This window comes from Haemorhous mexicanus, chromosome 2 (assembly GCF_027477595.1).
Source record: "Haemorhous mexicanus isolate bHaeMex1 chromosome 2, bHaeMex1.pri, whole genome shotgun sequence".
Lineage (NCBI taxonomy): Eukaryota > Metazoa > Chordata > Aves > Passeriformes > Fringillidae > Haemorhous > Haemorhous mexicanus.
In genome coordinates this window covers 97,874,358-97,898,077 of record NC_082342.1, presented here as the reverse complement: position 1 = coordinate 97,898,077, position 23,720 = coordinate 97,874,358, and the positions used below count along the sequence as shown (strand labels likewise).

The window sequence follows — 23,720 nt, the reverse complement described above, 5'->3', positions numbered from 1 at the left end:
TCAGAAAATAAGATACAGACAAATCCAAAATTAGGTACAGAAAAAAAAATACCTATATTTTGAGAGAGTAAGTCAGGTTTTTTACCATCCCTGTTTGACCTTTCTTTTGCTTCTATAAAAAGCCCTGATACCAATCTCATAGCTCCTTCACAAGAATGCCAGGAATTAATTAAATATTTGCATAGCCCCATGTAAACACTGAGCATTGTTAAGAGCAAAGTTGTCACCTTAGCAAGAACTTTCTGCCAGAACAAAGTCTGTCAGCACTGTGGTACACATTGTGAGAAAAATTCCCATTTTCCTGGCTGGCTTGTGGAGCAGATGAAATGTTTGGTGTATGCATTTTTGCTTCTCAGGCAACTGTGGAAGAAATAGAACACACTTGTGGTTTTCTCAGAGTACATGCTGTTTTAATTCCTTGGCTTAAATTTGCCACCTCCTTCCCCTGAGTAGGGGACAATCCTCAGTCAGCACAGACTCTGCCCCAACAGCCAGAGAAGTCAGTGAGATTTCATGTAGCAAGGGCACTCCACTATCATACATCCTATATGGGTAAGCATTGCAGGAGGCTAAAAAGCCATAGTGAATACCAGAAGAGATGTTATAAGCATAGAGTTGGAGCTTACAGGCCAAGCATGGAATACCAGAGCTCAACCTGAGGTTGCCAAGCAGGGCTGCTCCCACACCAGGGCTCAAACAGCATCAGCAGGTTTTACTATCTGCTTTCCAACTCCAACTGCAGAGGCCTCAAAAGTTGAAATAATTTATGCTGCCTCTTACATTCCCTACATTTACAAAACTGTTTAAGAACTTTATTTCCCAGCTGCTTTCTTTTATATTACAGATTCTTTCAGTTCCTAACAAAAATTCTACAGTGTAATTTAAAAATACGGCTGTATATTTATTAAAGGGGCAGAAAAAAATGCCCATTTTGCCCTGTGACAGAAGAAAAGCAGCATTCAGTTCATTATTACAGAGCCTTTCAAAGGCAACAGTTGAGTGGTGTAAAGATGCATGATTCTGGTGTAATTTGCTGTTAAAAAAACATGTAATACAAGGAACTAGTTATTGTATATAAGCTAATTCTGTTTCTGCAGTGCTCCTCACATGCAATGCAGAGTAAGACTTTATAATTTGGGAAGTTTGAATTAAATATATGGTGAAAGATTGTTCTTAGTGAGGTAATAAAACAGAGGAGCAAGATGGCCAGACAAGTTGTGGGAGGTCCATCCTTGGAAGTATTAACAACTCCACAGCACCTGGGAGCAACTGAGAGCAACTTTGGTGTCAGCTCTGCTTTGAGCAGGGAACTGGGGGAAGTGACCTCCAGTGGGCCCTTTCCACCTAAATGATTCTCCAATTCTAAGATTTCCAACAGTGAACATCTTAACTACAGAAAAGATGTTTGTTAGAAGATTTCAGAGGCATCAGCACATGGGCTAGCTGCTTTATACAGTTATAGCATAGCCAAACCCTTACACAGCTGCAGGACTGGCCAACTTTCTGCTCTGGAGATAAGAATTAGGAGCAATTCTAGTGGTTTTTTTCTTTTCACACATGTGAGTTTATGACAGCACTGCCTGAGGCTGCACTCTGAACACTGCCCTCCTTGTCTCCCTTAGCACACTGCTGCTGGTGATGAAGGTGGAGGACAGTCACTGGTTTCTCCTGGGAGCTGCCTGGAAGATTTCAGGGCGACTCCTTTCATCGAATGCAACGGCGCCCGCGGAACCTGTCACTACTTTGCAAACAAATACAGCTTCTGGCTCACCACCATCGACCAGCCCTTCCAAAGCAAGCCCTCGGGAGACACACTCAAGGCTGGACTCATCCGAAGCCATATCAGCAGATGTCAAGTCTGTATGAAAAACTTATAGAAGTCTCTCACAGTATAAGGAACCGCGCTTATCCCGTAGCTCTTATACTGAGGAGCCTTCTGAGGTGGTTAGACAGTTGAATAAATCATGTTGGTGCTTTTTTTAACTTAATACCTCAAAAGCTGAATGGAAATTAATTTTTAAATGTCTGTAAAAGCAAGTTAAGTATAACACAAATTAAGTTGAAGAGATCTAGTGGTGTGTTCTCCCACTATGCAGAATATATACACATTTTTTGCTAGTCTAATTAATTACATCATTTGCCAAATGATAGAAATACTCACAGCTTTGAAACACCAAAAAAATTTCAGTAATAAAAGGTTTCCTTGGTCAGATACCCACCGCATTTACCTGAAGTGAATATATGTATCTTTCTATTTACTGTATTTGTCACAACAGTAAACACTAACAGCTGCAGTTCCATAAATTAACACAGGATGATCTAAGTCCTAAATTGTTGCAAAATACTGAAAATATACTGTGGTCCAAAATGCTCGTGTCCAGCACTGAAACCCTATTTACATTTACATGAAATGCTTGGGCATTTCAAACACACCCAACACCGTTTTTTTATTTTTTTTTTTTCTCCTAAGCCTCACCAAGATTTAGCACTTAATCGCTGCCAGTAACAAACTTTACAGGCTCCCAAAAACAGTAACCACAAAATGCAACTCTTTCAATTTGGTGAGATGTCTACATTAAGAAGATTAGCATTTTATTTTATAAGCTTGATGGTGTTTTTCCTAGACATACCCCAGGCCAAAGGATCCTTTGCTCCATCGTGCTGTGGACATTTCATCTGTGTCACACCACCCCCAGAGCAGCAGCAATTGGTTTTTGCATTGCACCTTTTCCCCTCCACAATCAAGCCACTCATCACAAGCAGGGTTTAGCCACCTCATGTTGGAGCAGCACACAGGGTAGGGTTTGCAGGAGTGCTCGATGCCACATGACCCTCAAACACAGAGCTTGCAGCCCTGCCAGCTGGCTCTTTAATGTGTCCTGTCCTGGCAGCTGGGGACAAGTGGCAATGGGATGGCCACCATCCCAACCTGCAGAGTCATCCTTGCAAAAGCAAAGGGGAGGGAAGCAAGGCATTTATCTGGCATCATCTTTTCCTGTAGAAAAGGGTTGATAATTGCCAGAATGGATAGTTCTTTCCTTCTGTAGAAAGAAACAATTTAGCCCAAAGTTCTCTGTCTGCGCTGCAAGAGAGGAGGGAAAAAAGGATCAGCTACAAATGTCATGTTCACATAATCTGATTAATATTTATAGCAATTACAGTGATTTTTCAGTAACTCACCTCACTCCTGCTTCAGGTGCTTCTTGGCTTTTATTATTACATTCCAACCTCACTGTTTCATAAATAAACCCTTTTTTTCTACATCTCTATTTGTTGGTGATTTCTATTTTGTAAACTGTGTTTTTCCATACAATGCATATGGACTACTCTGTTGAAATGCTTTGTTTGCACTAAGGAATTAGAAAAGCACTCCCAGCAAACTCCTCCCACTGAAACTCAAACTCTTCAACCAGAGAACAGTTATTTGTTTCATTGCATTTAAGAAGATCTAAAAGAGGAGCTGTCTCTAAAATCACTTATTTAAGATGAACAAATAAAATAGTATTTAATCTGTTGTTAGAATGATGAAAGCAAATAAACGGTGGCATTGCAGATTAAAACAACCACTATTCATGCTCTGCAATGTTCTTCAGGAAACCAACATTTACCAGACTTGATGAGTGTTACCTCCACAAAAAAAAAAAAAAAAAAATATATATATATATATATAAATTAAGTTAAAGGTCTAGAATCATAGAATGGGTTGAATTGGAAGGCACCATAAAAATAATTTTGTTCCAAGCCCCCTGCCATGGACAGGGAGATCTTTCACTAGACCAGGTTGTTCAGAGTGACATCCAACTTGGCCTTAAACACTTCCAGGGATGGGGCACCCAAAACTTCTCAGGGCAACATATTCCAGTGCATCACCACCTTCACAGTAAAGATTTTTTTCTTAATATCTAATCTAAACCTACTCTCAATTTGAGAGTAGGCACTACCTGCCCTTGTCCTGGCACTACATGCCCTTGTTAAAAGTCTCCTGCCATCTTTCTAGTAGGCTGCCTTCAGGTACTTACCTAGCACACTGTCCTAACTGGATTAGCTGCTCATATAATTAGATATAGCCATAAACAGAGAAATTGCCTGAGCTTTAAATGAGCTCTCTGACCCTGCATTAGCTCTGAAAGGCAGCCCCTGAACAAACTTATCACACTATTATTTATTTCAGCTAAAGAGAACTCTCAGTACTGAAAGCATTGCAGTCAACGTGAGCTAAATCTATTCCATATTTGTCAATTCTCTTAAACGTGGCAGTAACAAATATCCAAGAAGAGACAACTTGTCTCTTCCACATACTGCTAGCCAGCAGTGCTTGTGGGATGATCATACAACTATCACTTTTGGGTTGTACAGCACGTAACTCTGGCAATGCTGCACGTTCTGTGATTTAAGAGAACTCAAGGTTAAACAAATCTGCAAAAACTGATTATGTCAACAACAGCAGCAAACTATTTGGATTTTCATGGCTAATATATTGCCTAATCTTCCTAAAAAGATCATCGCTCTTGCACATAAAACTTCAGCACATGGTTCTTCCACCAACAGTTGCTTTGCCTCTTCATTTTCTCTGATTCAATAAACTGATCTTAACAAGTTTGTTCAGAGTGGTCCCAGCACAGCATTAAGTGGAACACATCAGCATAGTGCAGGGAAAAGACAAACCAACCATAAAACCCACAGGGTGCCAAGCAGCCTTGAGCTTCTGTACTTTGTGTGCGTCATGTGCTTCAGGTCTGTGTACCCAGAGCTGCGTTTCTCCAAAGCCTGCGCAATCGCGGCTCAGAGAAGGGCAGGGAGCTCGTGCACACAGACACGTGGAACACTCACAGCAGACAGGATTTCACCTGGTGAGCTCATCCAGGGCACTGCATGGAAGGACACTCACTTGTCAAACTGCCTCTTAGCTGCAAGTTTACCTCCTCTCCAGGAAGACAGGCTGACAGTTGGGGTTGTGCAGCTGAAAAAGACTCTGGGGAGATCTTACAGCAGCCTCAAAGTACCTAAAGGAGACTTAGCAAGACCTGCAGTGTACAGGGCAAGGGGAAGCAGTTTTAAACTGAAAGAGGGTTGGTTTAGATTGGACAGAAGGAGGATATTTTTTTACTGTGAGGGTGGTGAGACACTGGAGTAGGTTGCACAGAGAAGCTGAGGCTGTCCCATGCCCAAGGGTGTTCAAGGCCAGGCTGGATGGGGCTTTGAGCAGCCTGGTCGAGTGGCTGGCAGATGTCCCTGCCCATGGCCAGAGGGTTGGAACTAGAAGATTCTTGAAGATCCCTTCCAACCCAAACCATTCCACAGTTATGGTTGAAGGACCCACTTTCAGGAAGCTAAAATACCTTTCTACAGGAAAAACTCAGCTACAGCAAAACAAAACAATCCTTTTACTGAACTTAAGTGCTCCAGCCTAGGATGGAAAAAAAATCACAAATGCTTTGCCTTGGTTTGACCACATCTTCTACTTCAAAGCATGGTGTATGCTTCCTACACTTTCCTGTTTGAAAACATGTGAAGTATAAGGTGCTGCCAAGCCTGGAGAAGATAAATGAGGTGATGTTCCCCTTCTATAGGTAACAGTGCATCAGTGTGTTAACAGTGACATAACTGAAGGTATAAGTGAAGTCAACATAGTGACGTGAGTTGACCCCAACTATTCCCTCAGAGCTATTGACCAAATGAGCAGAGTCTGTTCACACCCTGTATGACTGTGCTTGTTCATGGCTGCCAGAAATAGAAAAATAGCAAACAGCAAGCAGCAAGCACGGCCTTGGCACAGGAGGTGTGAGACTGTTGCCAGAGGAGAGGCTGAGGGGTCACTGCCAATATGCCAAGAGCACCCAAGTGCAGGCAGCAGCTGCCCCTGTAAGCACACAGGGACCAGTGGCACCCCCAGACACAGCCACCTGCTGAGGGGGAGTGGGGACATGGCCCTGCAGCTGTTCTGCACACAACAGTTAAACCCTGCTGAACAAGGCAAAGAAGCAACATCACAGCACCCTGTGACTCACCAACAGGGACAGGCAGGAGTGCTTCCCACCACGACGTGGGCAAGGATGTAGCTAAGAGGCTCACAAGCTTTGCCAGCCCTATGGGCACTGGCAGAGGAGGTTCTTTTGTGGCCCCCACAAGACTTGTAGCCTTGCTGGTGTTGTCAAGGGCCCATGTCAACCTCCATTTTGCACCATAAGTGCCGGTGAGGGGCAGAAAGCAGGATGGATCCTTCCCAGCCACTCTGGCACAGATCCTCCCCACGGTCAGCCTGGCTCAGCCATCACCTCAGGCACTGGCTGGCCTGTAGCTCACATTCACCCAGCCTGGCCAAAAATAGCACCTCTTATTTCACTATATGATCACTTCACATAATCCAGACACAACAGGGAGAGGGGCAGGGGGAATAAATGCTTGTCAAATGAGTTCCCTCTCCCTGGCATGGCAGGCACAGTCCATGCTTTCAACCACCTTCACTAGTCCTGGCAGGGAGGATTTCCCTTGGCTTCAGCAGCATCACCACAAGAGGCCCAGCTCCAAACAACTGACCTCTCTTCAACAGCTCCCATGTATTACACAACTGCTTCCCAGCTTTTGCCGTGTAATCCCATGATCTCACAAAGGCTGGTACAGTGTCAACCCATCATAACCCAGAAATTTCTCAAGGAACAATAGCCAGCAACACTGAAAAAACAAGAACATCATACCAGACAGGTGTAGCCTTAAGGGCAAGAGTGAAGCACACAAGACTGGTTCCTGTGTCATCTCATCTGGTGAAAACACCCAAGTTGGAGCTTTTAGAAAGACTAAGAATTACTTAACATCTCATATGAATCAAGCATTGGTGCAACTGAATTACAAATATTTATACCTTAAGAAGCACCAGATGTTAAATTTACAACTATTTTTCTTATTCTGTACCTTCTGGATGTACATCTCCCAGGCATCTCCCAAAATGCCTGACCTTGCAATCAGCATTCAGGTTCAGCTGTCAACAGACACAGGAAAGCCAATGCTGGACTTCTCACAGGTGTGTCTGCAGAACTCTTTGGTCACAAACAAAACTGAGAGTGTAGCCTGTTTGTCTCTTCCCAGTCCTGAGGGAAGACTACATACTGACCCTGGAATTTTGTTAATGGCTCAAAGGTTTCTAATTATACCCATTTTAAAATACCACAGCTCAGGTGCTGTTTAGTCTCTGACAGACTGGTAGGTGTCTGCAAGCCACTGGCAAACCCAAAAGATTACAACCCTTAGTAGGGCCTGTAGCAATAGGAAAAGGGTTAATGATTTTAAACCACAAAAGGACAGGTGCAGACTAGATACAAGGAAGACATTTTGACAATGAGGTTGGTAAAACACTGCAACAGGTGTTGCACCTGTTGTACCACCCAGAGAGGTGGTAGATGCCCCATCTGTGGAAATATTCAAGTTTTGATTGGACAGAGCTTTGAGCAACCTGATCAAATTGAACACCTACCTGCTCAATGCATGGGGAAGTGGACTAGATGACATTTAAAGGCCCCTTCAAACCCAAACCTATGATTACATTATTTAATAATGAGTGGTTTCTCTCTCAAGCCATTCTTCCCCACTACATGTGTACTATGAAGTAACTTGAAAGCAGAAAATAAAGCTACTGCTCTGCAGCAATTCACTCAATAGGATGTACCTCAAAAAAAAAAAAAAGTGCTTTAAATACATTTAGTAAAAATTTAATATTTATTTAGGAATTTTCTCCCTATGTATGGAACAACTGTGATTTGGGCGGGACAGAGAGAGGCAATGACAAACCAGAAGAACCACCAACCCTTAGTTTTATAAAATTGTACCAGAGGCACCCAAGGAAGATGAAGTCCCCACACAGGAGCTTGCAAAACTGAAAATATGCAAGCTGCATCCTTGGGGTTGAGTGGCTGGCTGGTTTTGGGAGGAATGGGGGGGTCTCAGAGTATGTTTAAAAACTAGAAGTTCTTCACTCTGCTTCAGCTCAGTGTGAGCTCCTGGGTCACTACATTCATTCTTAGTCGCTGAGAGGGTTGGGAAACTCCAGGAGCTGTATGAAGTGTTAGCCACACCTTTTTACTGCAGTCAGGAGAGAAACCTGTACCTCATTATTGCTCCTCCATGGGCCTTTTACTCCTCAAAAGACAGTTTCTTTTCTTCCTCCTGCATTAGCCTGCTTCACATCAGAAAACACCAGTCTTTGCTTCCCTCTAGGTAGAGGTAATTACTACTCCAGGTAGTAATGTCATGCATAGCTGATAAAAATCAAAGCTGCAGCTCTGCCTGAGAACAACTAAGGAGCAGGAAAGGAGACAGAACACAGATGCTGAACACAATGATATGCCTAAAGGCACCAAAAAGAGGCTTTTACAAAAACACAGACAAAATAAGATTGATTTCTTCCCCAAAACCCACCTATATTAAAAAGAATTACAGGGGAAAAATGGAAGGAAAGAAAAAACTTCCTTCTGCACCTTGCAATTAGAACAGCAAGAGCTGGGATACTGCTAGTTGACACATGAAAGCCCACTATGGAAGAAGAATTCTCATTAATAAAGTCTCCAAATGAACAGTACACCTTCACAGTGATTTTAATAGTTCAGCTTCTGAATCGTATGCTGTCAAGTCTGACATAAAAAGATTGCAATTGATTTATTAGCTACAAATATAAATATACCTGGATTTTCTTTTTTTCCTTAAGAATAAAAAAGTACTGTGTGTTCAGTCTTCCAAAGTCAGAATCGTAAGGGAAAAGAAGATCATCATATGAAAGTTTTCAAGAGTACACAAACAGATCATTTACATGCAACATGAAATGGCAAGTCACTAAAAATCAGAATCTTTCAAATCTGTCCAAATGATTGTCACTACCCATTCTAATAACACACCACTTGTCTTCAGAGCCCATGGAAACTGGCAAGTCTTATTCCATAACTTCACTTGCATTCCTATTTTTTTATACATAGAGCTTCCCAGAAGCCTTTAACAGTCAGAAGATTTATTTTTTTCTCTTTTTTTTTTTTTTTTTTTTTTTTTTTTTTTTTTTGTTTGCATACATCATTTTAGTCTACTTATTCCTTGACTTTTCCTTTCTGGTCAACTGCAAGCAGTTCATATTCCTCATTTTGCTGGAGTGAAAAATCCCTCCCCTTTTCTGTGTCACAGAGATGGTTCAGGCACAACAACCTGATTTTGTCCTTTTGGCTGGCTTGTAGTCCGTGATGTCTACGGTTTGCGGTGGCCCCTCAGCTTTCTGCCGTACGATTATTGGGACTACCATGTCAAACACGGTTTCAAACAGGTAGTCCACCTTGTATCCTGTCTTTGCACTGGTCTCAAAACACATTTTCTCAGCTGCTGGAACATCCTTCTCATCTAGCATTTTGTATTTCAGTATCTTTTTATAGAGCGCGATTGCATCCTCTGCGCGGACTTGTTTCCGCACCTTTGAGCCACAGCTGGCACCAGACTTCCCAGGTCTATTTTCATCCGGTGCTAAAGAACAGTCATCGCTGAGGTCAACTTTATTTCCAACAATAGCAAAAATGCAGTCAGCACTTGCACTGTCTGTCAGAGCCAAGAATCTTTCTTCCAGCTCTGTCAGGCTCTGGAGGCTGTTCACGTCGTACGTGAGGATCACAGCAGCTGCTCCTCTGCAGTACATAGACCCGAGGCCATGGAACTGCTCCCGTCCTGGCAAAGGTTTAAACACAGCAAATGTTAGTGTGCTGGAAAACACATTATTAACCAAGTAAGAGAGTCTAAGGAGTTTTAAACCAATTTCAAAAGTCTGGATGAAGCAGTGAAGATGAAAATGCATTATTTGTAGCCCTTTCAGGTTTTTCCTTCTGTTTTTCCATAACAGTTCTGCTAACTGCTTGCTCAGTCTCAGAGAAGGGAATCTGTAGAGACCAGTGAACAAGGAAGCTCATGCAGCACTCATACTTGCAGAGAGAAAAAAAAACCTGGCTTCTTTTTTATTAAATTGCACGCTAGTTGATTTACATCACATTAACTACTACCCTGCTTGCACGCACAGATGGCCCATCCATCTTCCTCACCATTTACAAACAAAAAAGTTCTACTGTTTCAAGTTCTGCTAGAATTTATTACTCCTATAAATCCAGCATGCATTTTCAAGTACATCTAGTTCAGAAATCTGTATCAAAATCAGTAATCCACTTCTTCCTAAATTTTGAAGGATTTTGTAAGCCATATCCATATAAATGTAAGCCATATACATGCCCACAGTTCTCAGGTACCTTGGCTTTACAGGAAAAGTGTCTTGTGGTATCCAGCCTGTAGTGATATGCATCTATCCCTCCACTGGTTTTCACACATTTTTTAGAATATTAAACACACAATGTACAGAAAATCCTAATACATTCTAAGAGAAATTAATCTTTTAAGTTGCCCTGGCCATTGCTCAATAACCAACAGTTAAAACATTTCTTTCTCCTCATTCAGGGACTATCTTCAAGTAAGTTTTGATGGTGTCCTTCAACTTCATTTCTTGGAAGACAAAATTGACTCTTCCTTAAAACCTGGGATGCAAATAATGTTCTTCAATAGTTGCAACAGGACTAAAGGAAATTAGGCAGAAAACAAACTGTGCTTTCCTTCCTATTGAGAACTGCTACCTTCCCCAAATACTTCCTACCTGTAGAATATGCTGTATGCTTTACTATCCAAAACTGTATCAAGAAAAAGATAAAACACACTAGATTTCCAGCCATCAGAGTCAGCCTTAGGTCACTACAGAAGTGTGAATGAACAGAGAAAAAAAGAGCTGACTACATGCTTATAAACATTTAAAAATCAACAGCATTTTCCAACTCTTTTCATACAATCCCTTTGCATAGAGCCTTCATTTATGGAAAATCTGGAAGAGATCTGGTTACATTCATCTTCTGCACAAAGCTACTGACCACCATGAGCTATTTCATCATCAATGATTCATCCTGAAATCCTTGTAAATGACGGTGGAACAGGAAAGGCAGAAGAAATTAATGCTGAAAAATGCAGGTCAGCACACACTGGGAAAACACATCTGCACATGAACATGCACTCTGTGAAAGGAACTCAGAGTCTACCTCCAGTGGGGAACAGAACTGCAGAAAGTCCTTCAACAAACATCAGAACTGTACTCCACAGCTGCCAAAAGAGAGACAGCGCTCATCATTATCAGTAAAACAGATCTGGGAAACCTCAAGCTGGAACATGAAATCCAAATCTCATTGCCCTTTTAACACTGAGTGAAACTCTGGCAGCTGCCAGAGAGAGAGGTTTGGAAAGGTGCAGAGCTCACTATAAAGAGGGGTAAAATGAAGCTGGTGAGAATGCTCAGAAGTATGTGAAACATTTGCATGAGGAAAAATTGTGGGATTTTTCAGGCTGGTGAATGACTGGAAAAAAGGGAAGAAACATATGTCTATAAATTCAGGCGCAATGCTGAGAAAAAGTAAGTAGTTGTTCCTCAGTCATTTTCTCATCACACAGAAAATGAGGATTTCACATCAAAACCATGCATGTAATTTAAATACTTTCCCTCAAAGTGAAAAATTGGTAATAGCAGTTATATAACATTGCGGAGGTCAAAAGTTCAGTGAACAGCATTCAGAAAATCATTAGGCAAAGTCTATGGAAAATTACTTCAGTGCAATTTTGTATAACCTCTGATTTGCTTTCCCTCAGCAAAATAAATTCTTTAACTCATGATCTGGGAGGTAGGAAAAAAGGAGGTTAAAAAAAATTATAGCTATACCCTTGTTTAGGTATGTTGAGTAAGGGCAAGGGAGATTAGGATGCCGGGGATGCAGGAGGTCAGTCCTTTAATGCTTTTTTCTCCAATCTCATGTTAAAGTTGTACTTCCAGCTGCACTGCAACTGAGTCTTTAAGTGTCCCCAAGTTTTCAATAAAAGTTTGCACCGTGACCAATTTTGTTCTCACCCGAACCCTGATTATACTGTGGTCTGGAAACCACAATGGAACATCTATCTTCCCCTGTTCTCCCACTTCAGATGCCTAAAACATAAAATGCAGCCCCCAGAATTGTTTGCTACAGCAACCAAGCAGTAGAACAATACTATTACTTGTTTTATGGCATTTGTATGCTCATCTAATCTTGCACAGCATAACATAAACCATGACACTTTTACACGGCAACTAGCAACTGACTACTTCTATAACTAATATATTGTTGAAAGGGGGAAAGAAACAGTAAGAATTTACCTTGCATAAGGAACTAATTATATCAAAGGACCTATGGATAGTCTCCTCTGGTCACCCTCACAGCACAATCAACCTGCAGAAAAAACTGCACAATGTATTTTTGTAGCAGTTTCCTTGTACAGACCTCTTCTGACACTTACAGGCTGGAACAACTCTACATATAGAAAAAAAAACCAAAACCACACAAAGTATTTAAACTAATGTATGTCCTCAAGGTGTCAGGCAAAATAGTATCAGACATTAGGACAAAAAACTTACTGCATAAGAACAGCCATCCCCGTCTTATAGCCAGGTGTTTTCCCCTCTGGACCCATCTGGTCCCACTCCAACCACACTTTTTTTTTAATACAATTAGTAAGTAGTAAGCCCTGAAACCAGCAATTAAACAATTTTGCCTTTTCAAAAAAATAAAGGTAACAGAGAAAAGTGAAAGAACTATCAAATAATTTGCAGTCAAAGGAATTGCAAGAACCACCAAATCAACCACAAAGGCACTACATCAGGGAAAATTCTGAAATCCAAGCAATCAAAAACTAATTCTCATTTCATCTTTAATATTTTGCCATGTTTAGAGCAGTTCAATCACCCCAAAGCTGTATCCCTATCTGCAGCACCATCAGCTTCCCAGAAGGTCTTCCATCAAGTATTTGCAGACCTGTTGGAGACTTCAGCCACTCAGAGGCAGCACAACCAAAGAGCATTTTCAAAGTCCTGTGATGGTTGTCATAAACAAATCAAAGAGTTTTGAGCCAAATGGACTTCAGTACCATGAAGTTCATAGTGAACCTAACAGAGAAAGAAGGGAAAGCAGACCTTGCAAGAAGTAAATAAATAAGCAAGGCTAGATTTAAAGTGTACTAAGACTTGAACTTAAGGCCTCCTACTGCACTTTGACCTCTCAGCTGGAAGGCAGCAGCCCCTGTGAATGCTTACTCTGGATGGGACCACAGCCCATCCGAGCATCCCAATCCCTTCCTGTGGGATTCACTGACAACAGCAGCACCTCAATGCTGCTCTCGGAGCTCCACCTGCCCACGGCCCCTGAGGGTGGTATCCAAAGTAGCCCATGAAGTTGCTGTGTACGTTTATGAGAGCAGAAGCCAGGTTTGAATGCTCCTTACCCACCACCTCTTCAAAGGCTTCCACCACAACTTCTGAAGTGGCACAACTTCTACCAGAAGAAGTTTTAAATCTCTCAGTGTTGAGCGTGTACAAGAATGCAAAGCAGGCTGTTACTTTCAGTCTGGAGGCAATAAAACACAACGGCTGTTAAAGAGCTAAAAAGGTCTTCAGCAAAGTACTGAAAAAAGTACTGTTTCTACTCTGATATCATAGTCTAGATGGCAGCACAACTGAGTTCCTAAGGAAAATATGTAGTGGGGAAAAGTACACAAAGGTGGGCTACAGAGGCATGCCACCATTGCACTAAAATTGCACAAGATTGCAGAATTGTCCAGGAAGTGCTCAGTCCATAAACCAGGGACCTTCCAAGGATTTTCACTGTGATTTGCACAGTACTGAAATCTGAACAGTGGAGAGGAATTGACAGAAACACTAGGTATCAGCTAGCTTTTGTGTGAACTTGAGTGTACACGGAGAGGGATAGGAACTGTACCCTGGAGAGACAGCTAGAAGAGGAAAGAAAAGAGAAAGTATGACACCCATGACACAGCACAGAAGTCAGTATTAGAAAGAAATGAGCTTTGGGGATTCAGCTGCAGTAGGTGAAGGTTCAAAGGGTGACCCTTATGCTCTTGAGTTACCTCAGCAGGAACATCCTCCCAATCACAAGGGTAGACAAAGATCCCTTTAGAAAGGGGAACAACATTTCTTTCTGTTCACAGACAAGGCAGTAAAGTTGTGGCCCTTTAAAGGACAGCAGGGGAAACAATTTTGCCAGGAACCGCGATTTCTATTTGTGCACATATACCAAGATTTGTAATGACTACCAAAGAACAAACAGTAAAGGTCCCTAAAGGTTTTAGGAAAATTCTCCTGCCCACATATGAGTCAGGCTGTCAAGTTTTGAGAGTGAGGAAGTCAGGGTTCTTCATTACCTTGTTCAAGGTTGGTATTTATTTCTTGTAGGTGGCTTTATCGTATTTCCCTTGAAGTCAGGAGCTTTGTTAAGAACTGGACTACATCTGTGGTTACTTGGGGATAAAAATAAAGCTCTCCATCCCAAAGGATTAACAAGGATTACATAAATAGAAATTTGTGGAAACATGAGTCACAAAGGACTGGAGAGTCCAATTTCTACATGTCCAGGAGCTGTCAGAATACATGATTTCCTGATCTGCCAGAAAAATGCCAACATTTGGTTTTTCTTCAAGACAAAATTCCCCATGGGATGATAGTCTCTGAGACGAAGAGAAACTAAATAATTAAACCAACAAGTCCAAAAACTCCAACACAACACCCCCACCTCTCCCCAGAAAAAACAACCACTAACCCCAAAAACAATTACAGTTGAGTAACAACAAAATTCCTTTCAGCTCCACCTTCACCCAGGATTATACCTTCACAAAGCTGCATTATAGAAGACACTTGCATATGTTGAAGCTTCAGTATGCAACAGATGTCTAGCTCTGCTAAAAAACAAGATGACGTTTATTTTGTTTATACTCATTACTTAGATATGAATCAGCATTCATGGCATGAACTGTGCCCTTTTTTAGCAGCTTCTATTTAAATTATTAAAATTAGATGTGCATGTCTTGGCCAAAGCAGAATATAACATAAGCATAGGAGAGAGTAGTGATCTTAATACCCAAAGGGCTTTACTTGCATGTTTTAAAGTAGAAAGAGCTGCACATGGAAGAAGAAAATAACAACCACATGGGTTAAGTGAACAATGAACAAAGGAAAATTCTTTCATAAAGCTCTCCAAAAACAGTCAAGAAAGTGGCTCAAAGTAATAAATGATTGAGACATGCTTACTCCACTTCTAAACACCATTTATTCTGAATTGCTACCTCAAGAATCTTTATCTCATAATAGAAGACTTAGATTTGTGAAAGAAATAATCTCTTCCCTTAAATCTATGCAGTTTTTACTTAATGAGCAAATACTTTGTGTTCTGAAGGAGTCTGAAATTGCCAAGACCCTGCAAACATCCCCACTCTACAAACATGAATTATTCTAGTCTTCTAAATCTCCTTCTGCAAAACAGCAGCTCAGTGTGATAAAACAACCCACACGAACCAGAAGCAGTCTTTCACTTCTCACTTAAGCAAGACAAGAAATCAAACTGAGCCCTGTCCTCCAGTCAGCTTTAATTATTGTTCTAGAAATACCACACTTGCACTAACAAATGTGCCCCTTGGACACAAAATCAATAACTAGAAAGACTAGAACTTGCACATGGCACAATCATTTTCTATGAATTACTTAAACACCCTTAGGTCTGGTCTTAGAAAATGGAGGCTATTTAAATAAAGACTTTTAAAATAAATAGAAACAATTAACACAGCTTCAGTCTTTATAACATTTTTATTTTCTCTGAGTTAAAACACAAAACATGTAAAAGCATCATTGTGTTGCACATGATTCCTTCTTCCTACCAATATATACACACACTGAGTCCTTATCACAGAGGTTATCCACAAGCTTAGATCCAAAGCTAAGAGCCAAGCCTGACAGCATTTAGGTATTTATACTGCTGCTTTTAGATAGATAAAGGAAATGTAGTGCATGAGCAGCTTCTTCTCCCCTGGAGGCTGGTGGTCAGGAAGGCAAATACACTCTGGACATTAGCTCCAAGTGCTACAAATCTCATCCCACAAAAAGATCATAATATCCCAATGGAGGCATGTCCCAGATTCAGAGGAGCCAAAGATGTATTTGAGCTGAGTGCCACAGATGAGAAAGCCTGATGAACTGTAAGCAGTGAAGCAGAAGATGCTTTCTAATACATTTAACTCCGTGACATTTGAATAAAAGGCAGATCTTGAGGCCGCAGTGCACTGTTATATAGGAGGGATGTAACATTATTTTCCTGATCTGGAAGTGGCATTGCATTATGTCACTATAACCTAGTCCCCACTGAATTCACATTCAGAAATTTTATACAATCTACTGGCAGGCTATAGAATAGAATTCTATCCAATATTAAAAATTCAGTTTAATAGATCTGATTTTTGCCTGGACAACTGGATAAAGTTAAAGAAAATCCAACTAGTCATCTAACTGGAAGCAGAGAAAGTTTTGATAACAGGAAATGTCTTGGCACTATAATCCAAAATTTATGAGCTATGGTTCCACAGTATGACTTTTATCCTAAAATATTAAGCTGTACCTTTTACATAAATAAAAATATTAAAGAGAGTTTTTATTTTTTTTAGAAGACTACTAAACTACCATCAGTAATCCAACAGCGTCTGGGATAAAACACATCCAAAAATATATGTAAACTTTGTTACTAGGGAATCTAAATTATGATAGAAATAAAAATCTAGGAAAAATACACAGAGATAAGTAAGTGAAGGGCTGTGAGAAAGGGCTAATTCTTAAACACATTTTTTAAAACAGCATAAGTCTTTTCTCTTTGGAAGCAAACTTATGCAGGAATACTTAACAGATATTAATATATTCTCCATGGAATAAGAGGAAAATATACAACAGGTTTCAGGAAAAGCTGGATGAAATTAATAGCGTTACTAAGCATCAAGGCCATTTACTAGGGATTCTGTCTCTAATACAATATGCAAGGGAAAAAATAAAAATCATCCTTTATTTCCATTCCTTTACATAACAAAGCCAACATCCTTTTGGGCATCTAAATTAGCTATTAAGATTCTGCCAAGAGAAGACAAACTACCCCCTAGAAGGCTAGGGTATACCAGCCCCTACCGTGTGCATTAGGAAATGCAGCTCACTCTTCCTCTGCTTTATCTAAGTACCAAAAACACAAATTGTGTTGCTACACAAATAAAAAAAATCACTACAATCAGTGTGTCTGGGAAAGGAATTAATTCAGAATAATTATAAACAAAAATAATCACTAGAAGGCATCTGAAATGGGGTGATTACTTACTGGAAATGGAAATTCCACTACACTTTATACGTAAGAATGGTAATATCTTTAATGAAAAAAGCTTTATGCAGATTTATTTTAGCCTACTTCTTTCCTCTCCTCTTAAAGCTAACTAATATGCCATAAATAAGATTTGAAGGACATGTTTCAACAGGGACCAACAAATACCAAATACGTAGAAGAATTTGCACCAAAATTCTACCCACTTCACCTACTTTCTTGAAAGACAAGTCTTCCCTTAAAAAGGATTAATAACTAAGCTAAGATTAATGCTGCCTACATTTCTTTACAGATTCAAGCTTATTGTTTGTTTAGAGCATTTACAAAAGGAAAGTTACACAAATCCCAGGATCGTCAGGGTTGGAAGGGAAAATCATCAAGTCCAACCTCCCTGCTGAAGCAGACTTGCCTAGAACAGGTTGTACAAGATAATTCCAGGCAGGTTTTGAACACTTCCAGATAAAGAGGATACAAAACCTCCCTGGACAGCCTGTTCCAGTGCTCTATCACACTCGAAGTACAGAAGATTTTCCTAATATTTAGATTACACTTCCTGTGCTTTGATTTGTGCCTTCTGTCCCTTGTCCCTTCACTGGGCACTACTGAAAAGTCTGGCCCCACCATTTTGACACCTGCCCTTAAGATTTGTATGCAGTGGCAAGATCCCATCTCATCTTAACTGGCTGAAATAAACAACAGCACAAACTGCCATTAATGTGCTCCTCTTTATGGTTCTCACCAGTAAAAAGGCTCATAATTTTATTTTGGCTGTGTTTCCTGTTTTTATAGGCCAAGTCACTCAAGAAAGCCCTGATTTGTTGGGAGAAAAATCCCCTTTATACCCTTGACCTTTCTAAGAACATCTCCTTGTCAAACTTGAAGTATACCAATAGGTCAAGCAGTTTTAACTGACTCTTGAATTTTTATTAGACCATCAATTCAATTAACATTCCAAAAGTGATACTTTGGCACAATTCACATAAAACAATTCTTCCAAAGAAGTTCACTTAAATGGGCCTTTTATTGTTAGGACAAATAACACACTGAGAAGTTATGCAAGAATGCCAGCGTGGTGTGCTGCACATCACATGTCAAACTCTGCAAGATGTGGTTAATGATCTACAGGATCATCTGAGCGTTATCTGAAGAATATGGGTTGTTGCAATATGCTTTTCTTCACAAAAAGCCACACACAAATGCCTGTTTAATAAGAATCACAAAACAGAAAATACTGGGAATTTTTTGCTGCAGATTAGTTTTATTTTATATTCTCCAAGAAGATTATCAATGTTGGCATGTCCTGGTAGAAGCTCCAAAATAAAAGGTTAGTTACCGCCTTTTTCTGATGTGTGGAAGAAAAGCCTTGAAAGCCATGTAGCTTTAATTCACAGCACACCTCCAAAGAACCAACAACTGAAATATGGGTAAAAATTTCCTAGTTTTTTTGACAGTTAGTGTGATAGTTTATAGAGAAATCTGCTTTTAAGTAAAAGCTTAATTTTCTAAAGGCAGCTAAACTGACAGCAGATGCCTAGCAGCTTACACAGGTGCCAGTTACATCCTGCAGAGCATTCTGAGCCCCAGAGGTATCCAAAAAAGCCAATTACCACAGATGAAGCCTTCTCACCCACAGCTCAAATATAATCAACATCCCTCAGTCATCTTGTCAAATTCCGTATTACTTGATCATTAATTAGTTTAAATATTCCCAGAAACTTTTTTAATCCAGTCCTGAAGAGTAGTCTGTCCATTTTCATTCCATAACTGGTAGTGAAGGCTTGCATTTCTGGCTCCCACTGACAGACCTGCCAGACACACTCAATGAAAGGAGACCAAGTTTACGTGGGAGAGAATAAAAAGGAGAGAAAAAAAATTCCTAAAGGGGAAAAAAAACATTTATAGAGCATGATCAGAGACCAAGTGTAATCCTCATTCAAATTATAACTCCTGCATAATAAAGATGATAGAATTTCACTCAGTCCTTGTCTTGTGACTTAGGAGGAATTTGAATTCTATAAAGTATCTAAAGAAAGGAAAGTCAGTATCTCACCAATTAGCTTGTTGGAGTTCAGCTTTCAGATTCTAAGGTTTTATAGACTTTCACCTTTACAAAGTAATCTGTTCAAAAAACAAACACCCCTCCTTCAAACACCAAATTCCCCAAACCCCAGAAAAACTCCACAGTCCTCATAAAAGGTATTCCCCTATGGCTTAACCTCCTTCTTGTTAGGCCAGAGAAATGAGTATTTTTTTCACTCGGAGTCTTTGCCTCTGGCATATTTCTCTGAACTAAAAACCCTTGCTCCTTTCTCCCATCTTTCCCTATTATTTTATTACCAAGAATGTAAAAAGAATCTCACTGAAGTCACAATGTTACCTAAATTCTTGATGACTTTCATCTCTCCCTACACTTGTTGTCCTTTCCAGAACAGCTCACAGGTTCTGGGACAGCACAAGGTACCAAGAGCTTGGTTTGCCATATTCTACCAACTCAATGGACCTTGCAAAACACACTGTTGTCCAATGAATCTGGCTTAACATGCTGCCAGCACCCCATAACATCAGTCTCTCTGCACTTGCAGCCTTATATGTTTGTTTAGTCTGTATATTTCTAGCTGCAATTGTCTTTTATAAAGAGACTTATAAACTCAGTGCCTTTGGACTAAAGGCATATTTAGGGTTTCTGTCATCAGCAATGCCTTCAGCTGCACAATGCCTATATAAAGGACAAAAAGTATCAAAGAAGATTCCTATTATCCACTAGTTTTAGCCCACTAGTTTCAGCTTTTCTGGACCAAAAGAATACCTGGAATCTGTTCTGCTACATAAATGCAAAGTTATTTTTCTTGCTGCCAAGAATAAATCAGAACTTACAATTCTAATAATGAAATTAAGATTGAGCTTCTGAACTCACAAGAATTTTAATTTCAAAACAGATGTTGCCATAGAAACAGTATGCTTTCCATCCAAAGCTATCACATTTCATAAAAACACAAATATGCTTTCTATCCAAAGTTTTAAACTTCACCACATTACATCTAGCAATACAAAGCATTACACAGAGACACAGAGACACAGAGAAAACCTCCTAAGCACACTACATAACATGTTTTTGCCAACAAAAACCTTGGCTAGACCCACATTAAAAAAAATACCTATTTGTAGCAAAAGATTTCACTGATGTCTCTACAATTCTGAATAATTTTACATTTAGCTAGCTGGATTTACTTTTTTCAAACCATTCATTTTATTTAGCTCTCTTCATGTACTGTGTTCATTTCTTGAAAAATGAGATAACCCCAGAAGATTCAAACACTTCCTCTATTTTCAGCTGCCTAGAAGGGTAGTTCCTTGTAAAAGATGAACAGAACCAATCTTAGGCCTGCCAGACAGGCAAGTGTACCACAAGGTGCCCCTTCAACACAAACTGAAACAATTACACCAGTTTTTGACTGTTTTTCTCTGAAATCTCACAGCTGTGAAGGGAAATGCTTTATCTAAACACTGATATCTGGCAAAAGAAATAAGGGCCAAACAGGCTGATGGGACACTGCTGTCCTATCTACAAATGCTCCACCAGAACTCCAGCTGAAATCTAGCATCAACACCATGTCTACTGAAAATGTATCCGGGTACTAAACTAAGCTAATGAAGGAAAACCCATGAAGTTCCTATATGCCTCCACTGAAATGAGAGCAGGAATGCAATAATGAAACTAGAAATTTGAGTAAGCAAAAAAGCATCAATGTAAAATTCTCCTGAAACTATGTGTCTAATAGAAACGTTGAAACTGCTGCTTAGAAAGAAGTGGTCATTTGGCAGCTTTCCTTTAGGAAAATATGATTGGAAGGAAATCATAAGGGGAGGGGAAAAAAGAAACCTTGGATTTACTCTGGAAAAGTTCTGCAGGAAGCAATTTACTGAACACTTAACAAAGAGGCCAGTTACAGGACTGGGCTGCACAACAACCTGACCTAGGCAAGGCACTCGCTTCTGGCCTCTGGGAGAAGCTTTTCAGCTTTAACACCTGCTGAAACACCAGTTCATTTCCTCAAAGAAAAGCACTTTCTACAGAAAACAAATCATTTTCCACAGGGTGAGTTCTAAAAGCAGCTGGTTTTTCTTTGCAGTACCTGAAAACTGATACTTTTTCCCTTAATTTGCAATTCTTTTCCACAGGGATAAAGGTGCTGCAGATAAACCCACTTCCCTACACAATTTCCAAGCAGGGGGTGTTGCCAGGTCTTTAACTTCAGAGTCACTCTAAGGAGACCTTCAAAGCCCACCCTCCCTCCCGAGGCTTGCTCTTCAAGGTCCTTAGCTCAGGCAGGAATGTGTGGCCAGGTGTACTTCAGCACGGCCTGACTGCCACTGCAGGGCCAGGAGGTCACTCCACACTTATGGTTTTATATTGCTCAATAAGGAACTGGCAGATTGGCCTGGTGTGCTGGTTTGGCTGGGGCAGAGGCAATTTTATTCACAGTACCCAGTATGGGGCTGTGCTTTGGGATTTGTGCTGCTGATTTGGGAAACTGCATAGATAACACAGGGATATTTTAGCTATTGTTAAGCAGCACAGTTTTAGAAAATTTCCTGTTTCTCATAAACTTCAATACATACTTTAACTTTAATTAATAGATAATACATACTTTAACCAATACATACCTTAAAAAAGAAATCTTGAAGACACACAAGCAGGCCATCCCTGTGTGCTGAAAGATGATGTAGCCTACCTGGACATCAACAAAGCCTTTGACACCACCTCCCACGGCATACTCTGGAAAAGCTGGCAGCCCACGTCTTGGAAAGGTGCACTCTTTGCTGTTAAGAGCCAGCTGCAAGGCTGGGCCCAGGACATGGTGCTGAACAGCCAGCTGGCACCTAATGGTATCCCCCAGGGATCAGTGGGGGACCCAGTCCTGTTTAATATATTTTTGGGTTATCAGGATGAGGAGACAATCTATCTCCAGCAAGTACACAGACAACACCAAGTTGGGTCGATCTGCTGGAGGGTGGGAAGGTTTGGCAGAGGGACCTGGACATGCTGGATCAATGGGGCAAGACCGGTGGCATGAGGTTCAACAAGACCAAGGGCTGGGTCCTGCACTTAGCAGCAACAACCCCAGGGAGCAGGACAGGCTGGGGGCAGAGTGGCTGGAAAGTGGCCCAGCAGAAAAGGACCTGGGAGTGCTGGTTAACAGGTCCCATGAGGAGGGGTCGAGGGAGCTGGGGTTGTTTAGCCTGGAGAACAGAAGGCTCAGCAGGGACCTTACTGCTCTCTACAATCACCTGAAAGGAGGGTGTAGCCAGGTGGGGGTCAGCCTCTTCTCCTGGGTAACCAGCCACAGAATTAAGCTGCACCAGGGGAGATTTAGGTTGGACATTAAGGAATAAACTCTTCACAGAAAGGGTGATTAGACATTGGAGTGGGCTGTCCCTGGAGGTGTTTTAGGAAAGATTGGACATGGCACTGAGTGTAACTGACACGGTGATGTTCAAAGGCTGGACTTGATCTCAGAGATCTTGTCCAACCTATTTGATTCTGTGACATCACCCAAACAGTGAGGGGGCTGGGGGTGCACAAGAAATTGGGATGCAGCCAGGACAGCTGGGCCAAACTAACCAGAGGGATATCCCACACCACGTGGTGTCATGCTTAGCAGATAAAGCTCGGGGAAAGGAGTAGGAAGTGGGGATGTTCAGAGTGATGGTGATTGTATTCCCAAGTCAACATTACACGTTGTGGAGCCCAGCTTCCCTGGAGATGGCTGAACAACTGCCTACCAATGAGAAGGGAGAATGGATTCCTTGTTTTGCTTTGCTGGCGCACGCAACTTTTGCTTTACCCGCTAAACTGTCCTTGTCTTAACCCACAACTTTTCTCACTTTTACTCCGCCAGTTCTCTTCCCCATGCCCACGGGGCAGAGTAAGCAAGAGGGTGGTTGGAGCTTAGTTAAGATTGCCCTTCTAAATGTATCTCAAAGAGCACTCTGAAATTCTACCACTCGTCAGCATTCCTGCCAGCTCTCAGCAGAGAATTGTTAAGTCAGTGTCTGCCCACTACCTCACAGACAAGAAATTCTTCCTGTTTTTCTTCATTCTTTATTCCTGTTTTAAGCTGAGTTAGGTTTTTTAACTTCCTCATTAGATATTTTGCTATAGCCTTAGCTCATTACAATCTCTTTTTTTAAAACCAAAATTCCCCAAAGGATTTTTTGTAGAAGGGTTACATATATACCATGACAATCAGCACAATACATGATTTTTTGAGTGAGGAAACACCATAAACTTAACAAATATCTCAATTAAAGGAATTGACATTTTAGAGACTACAAAAAGAGTTTATTGTTACGCCTTGCAGACACTCTTTGGATTAAATTTTGTATCCAACCATACATAAAATTAAATGGTCTACTTTTCTAGAAACATTCTTCTTTTTCCATATTATTGCTTTAACC

General features: G+C 40.8%; 2 protein-coding genes across 3 annotated transcripts in view; one reads left to right on the top strand and one right to left on the bottom strand.

Annotated features, from left to right (window-relative positions):
* The window catches only part of COL4A2 (collagen type IV alpha 2 chain), a 140,895-nt gene extending 137,632 nt beyond the window's left edge, over window positions 1–3,263 (top strand). For both annotated transcript variants that reach the window (XM_059839699.1, XM_059839698.1), the window contains exon 48: window positions 1,623–3,263. In XM_059839699.1, coding sequence (XP_059695682.1) covers window positions 1,623–1,877 — 255 coding nt within the window. In that variant the 3' untranslated portion in view covers window positions 1,878–3,263. The remainder of the gene's footprint in view (window positions 1–1,622) is intronic.
* Window positions 3,264–7,687: 4,424 nt separating this feature from the next.
* Window positions 7,688–23,720, bottom strand: part of RAB20 (RAB20, member RAS oncogene family) — a 28,847-nt gene continuing 12,814 nt past the window's right edge. The window contains exon 2 of the mRNA XM_059839701.1: window positions 7,688–9,687. Within this exon, the coding sequence (XP_059695684.1) occupies window positions 9,167–9,687 (521 nt within the window). The 3' untranslated portion in view covers window positions 7,688–9,166. The remainder of the gene's footprint in view (window positions 9,688–23,720) is intronic.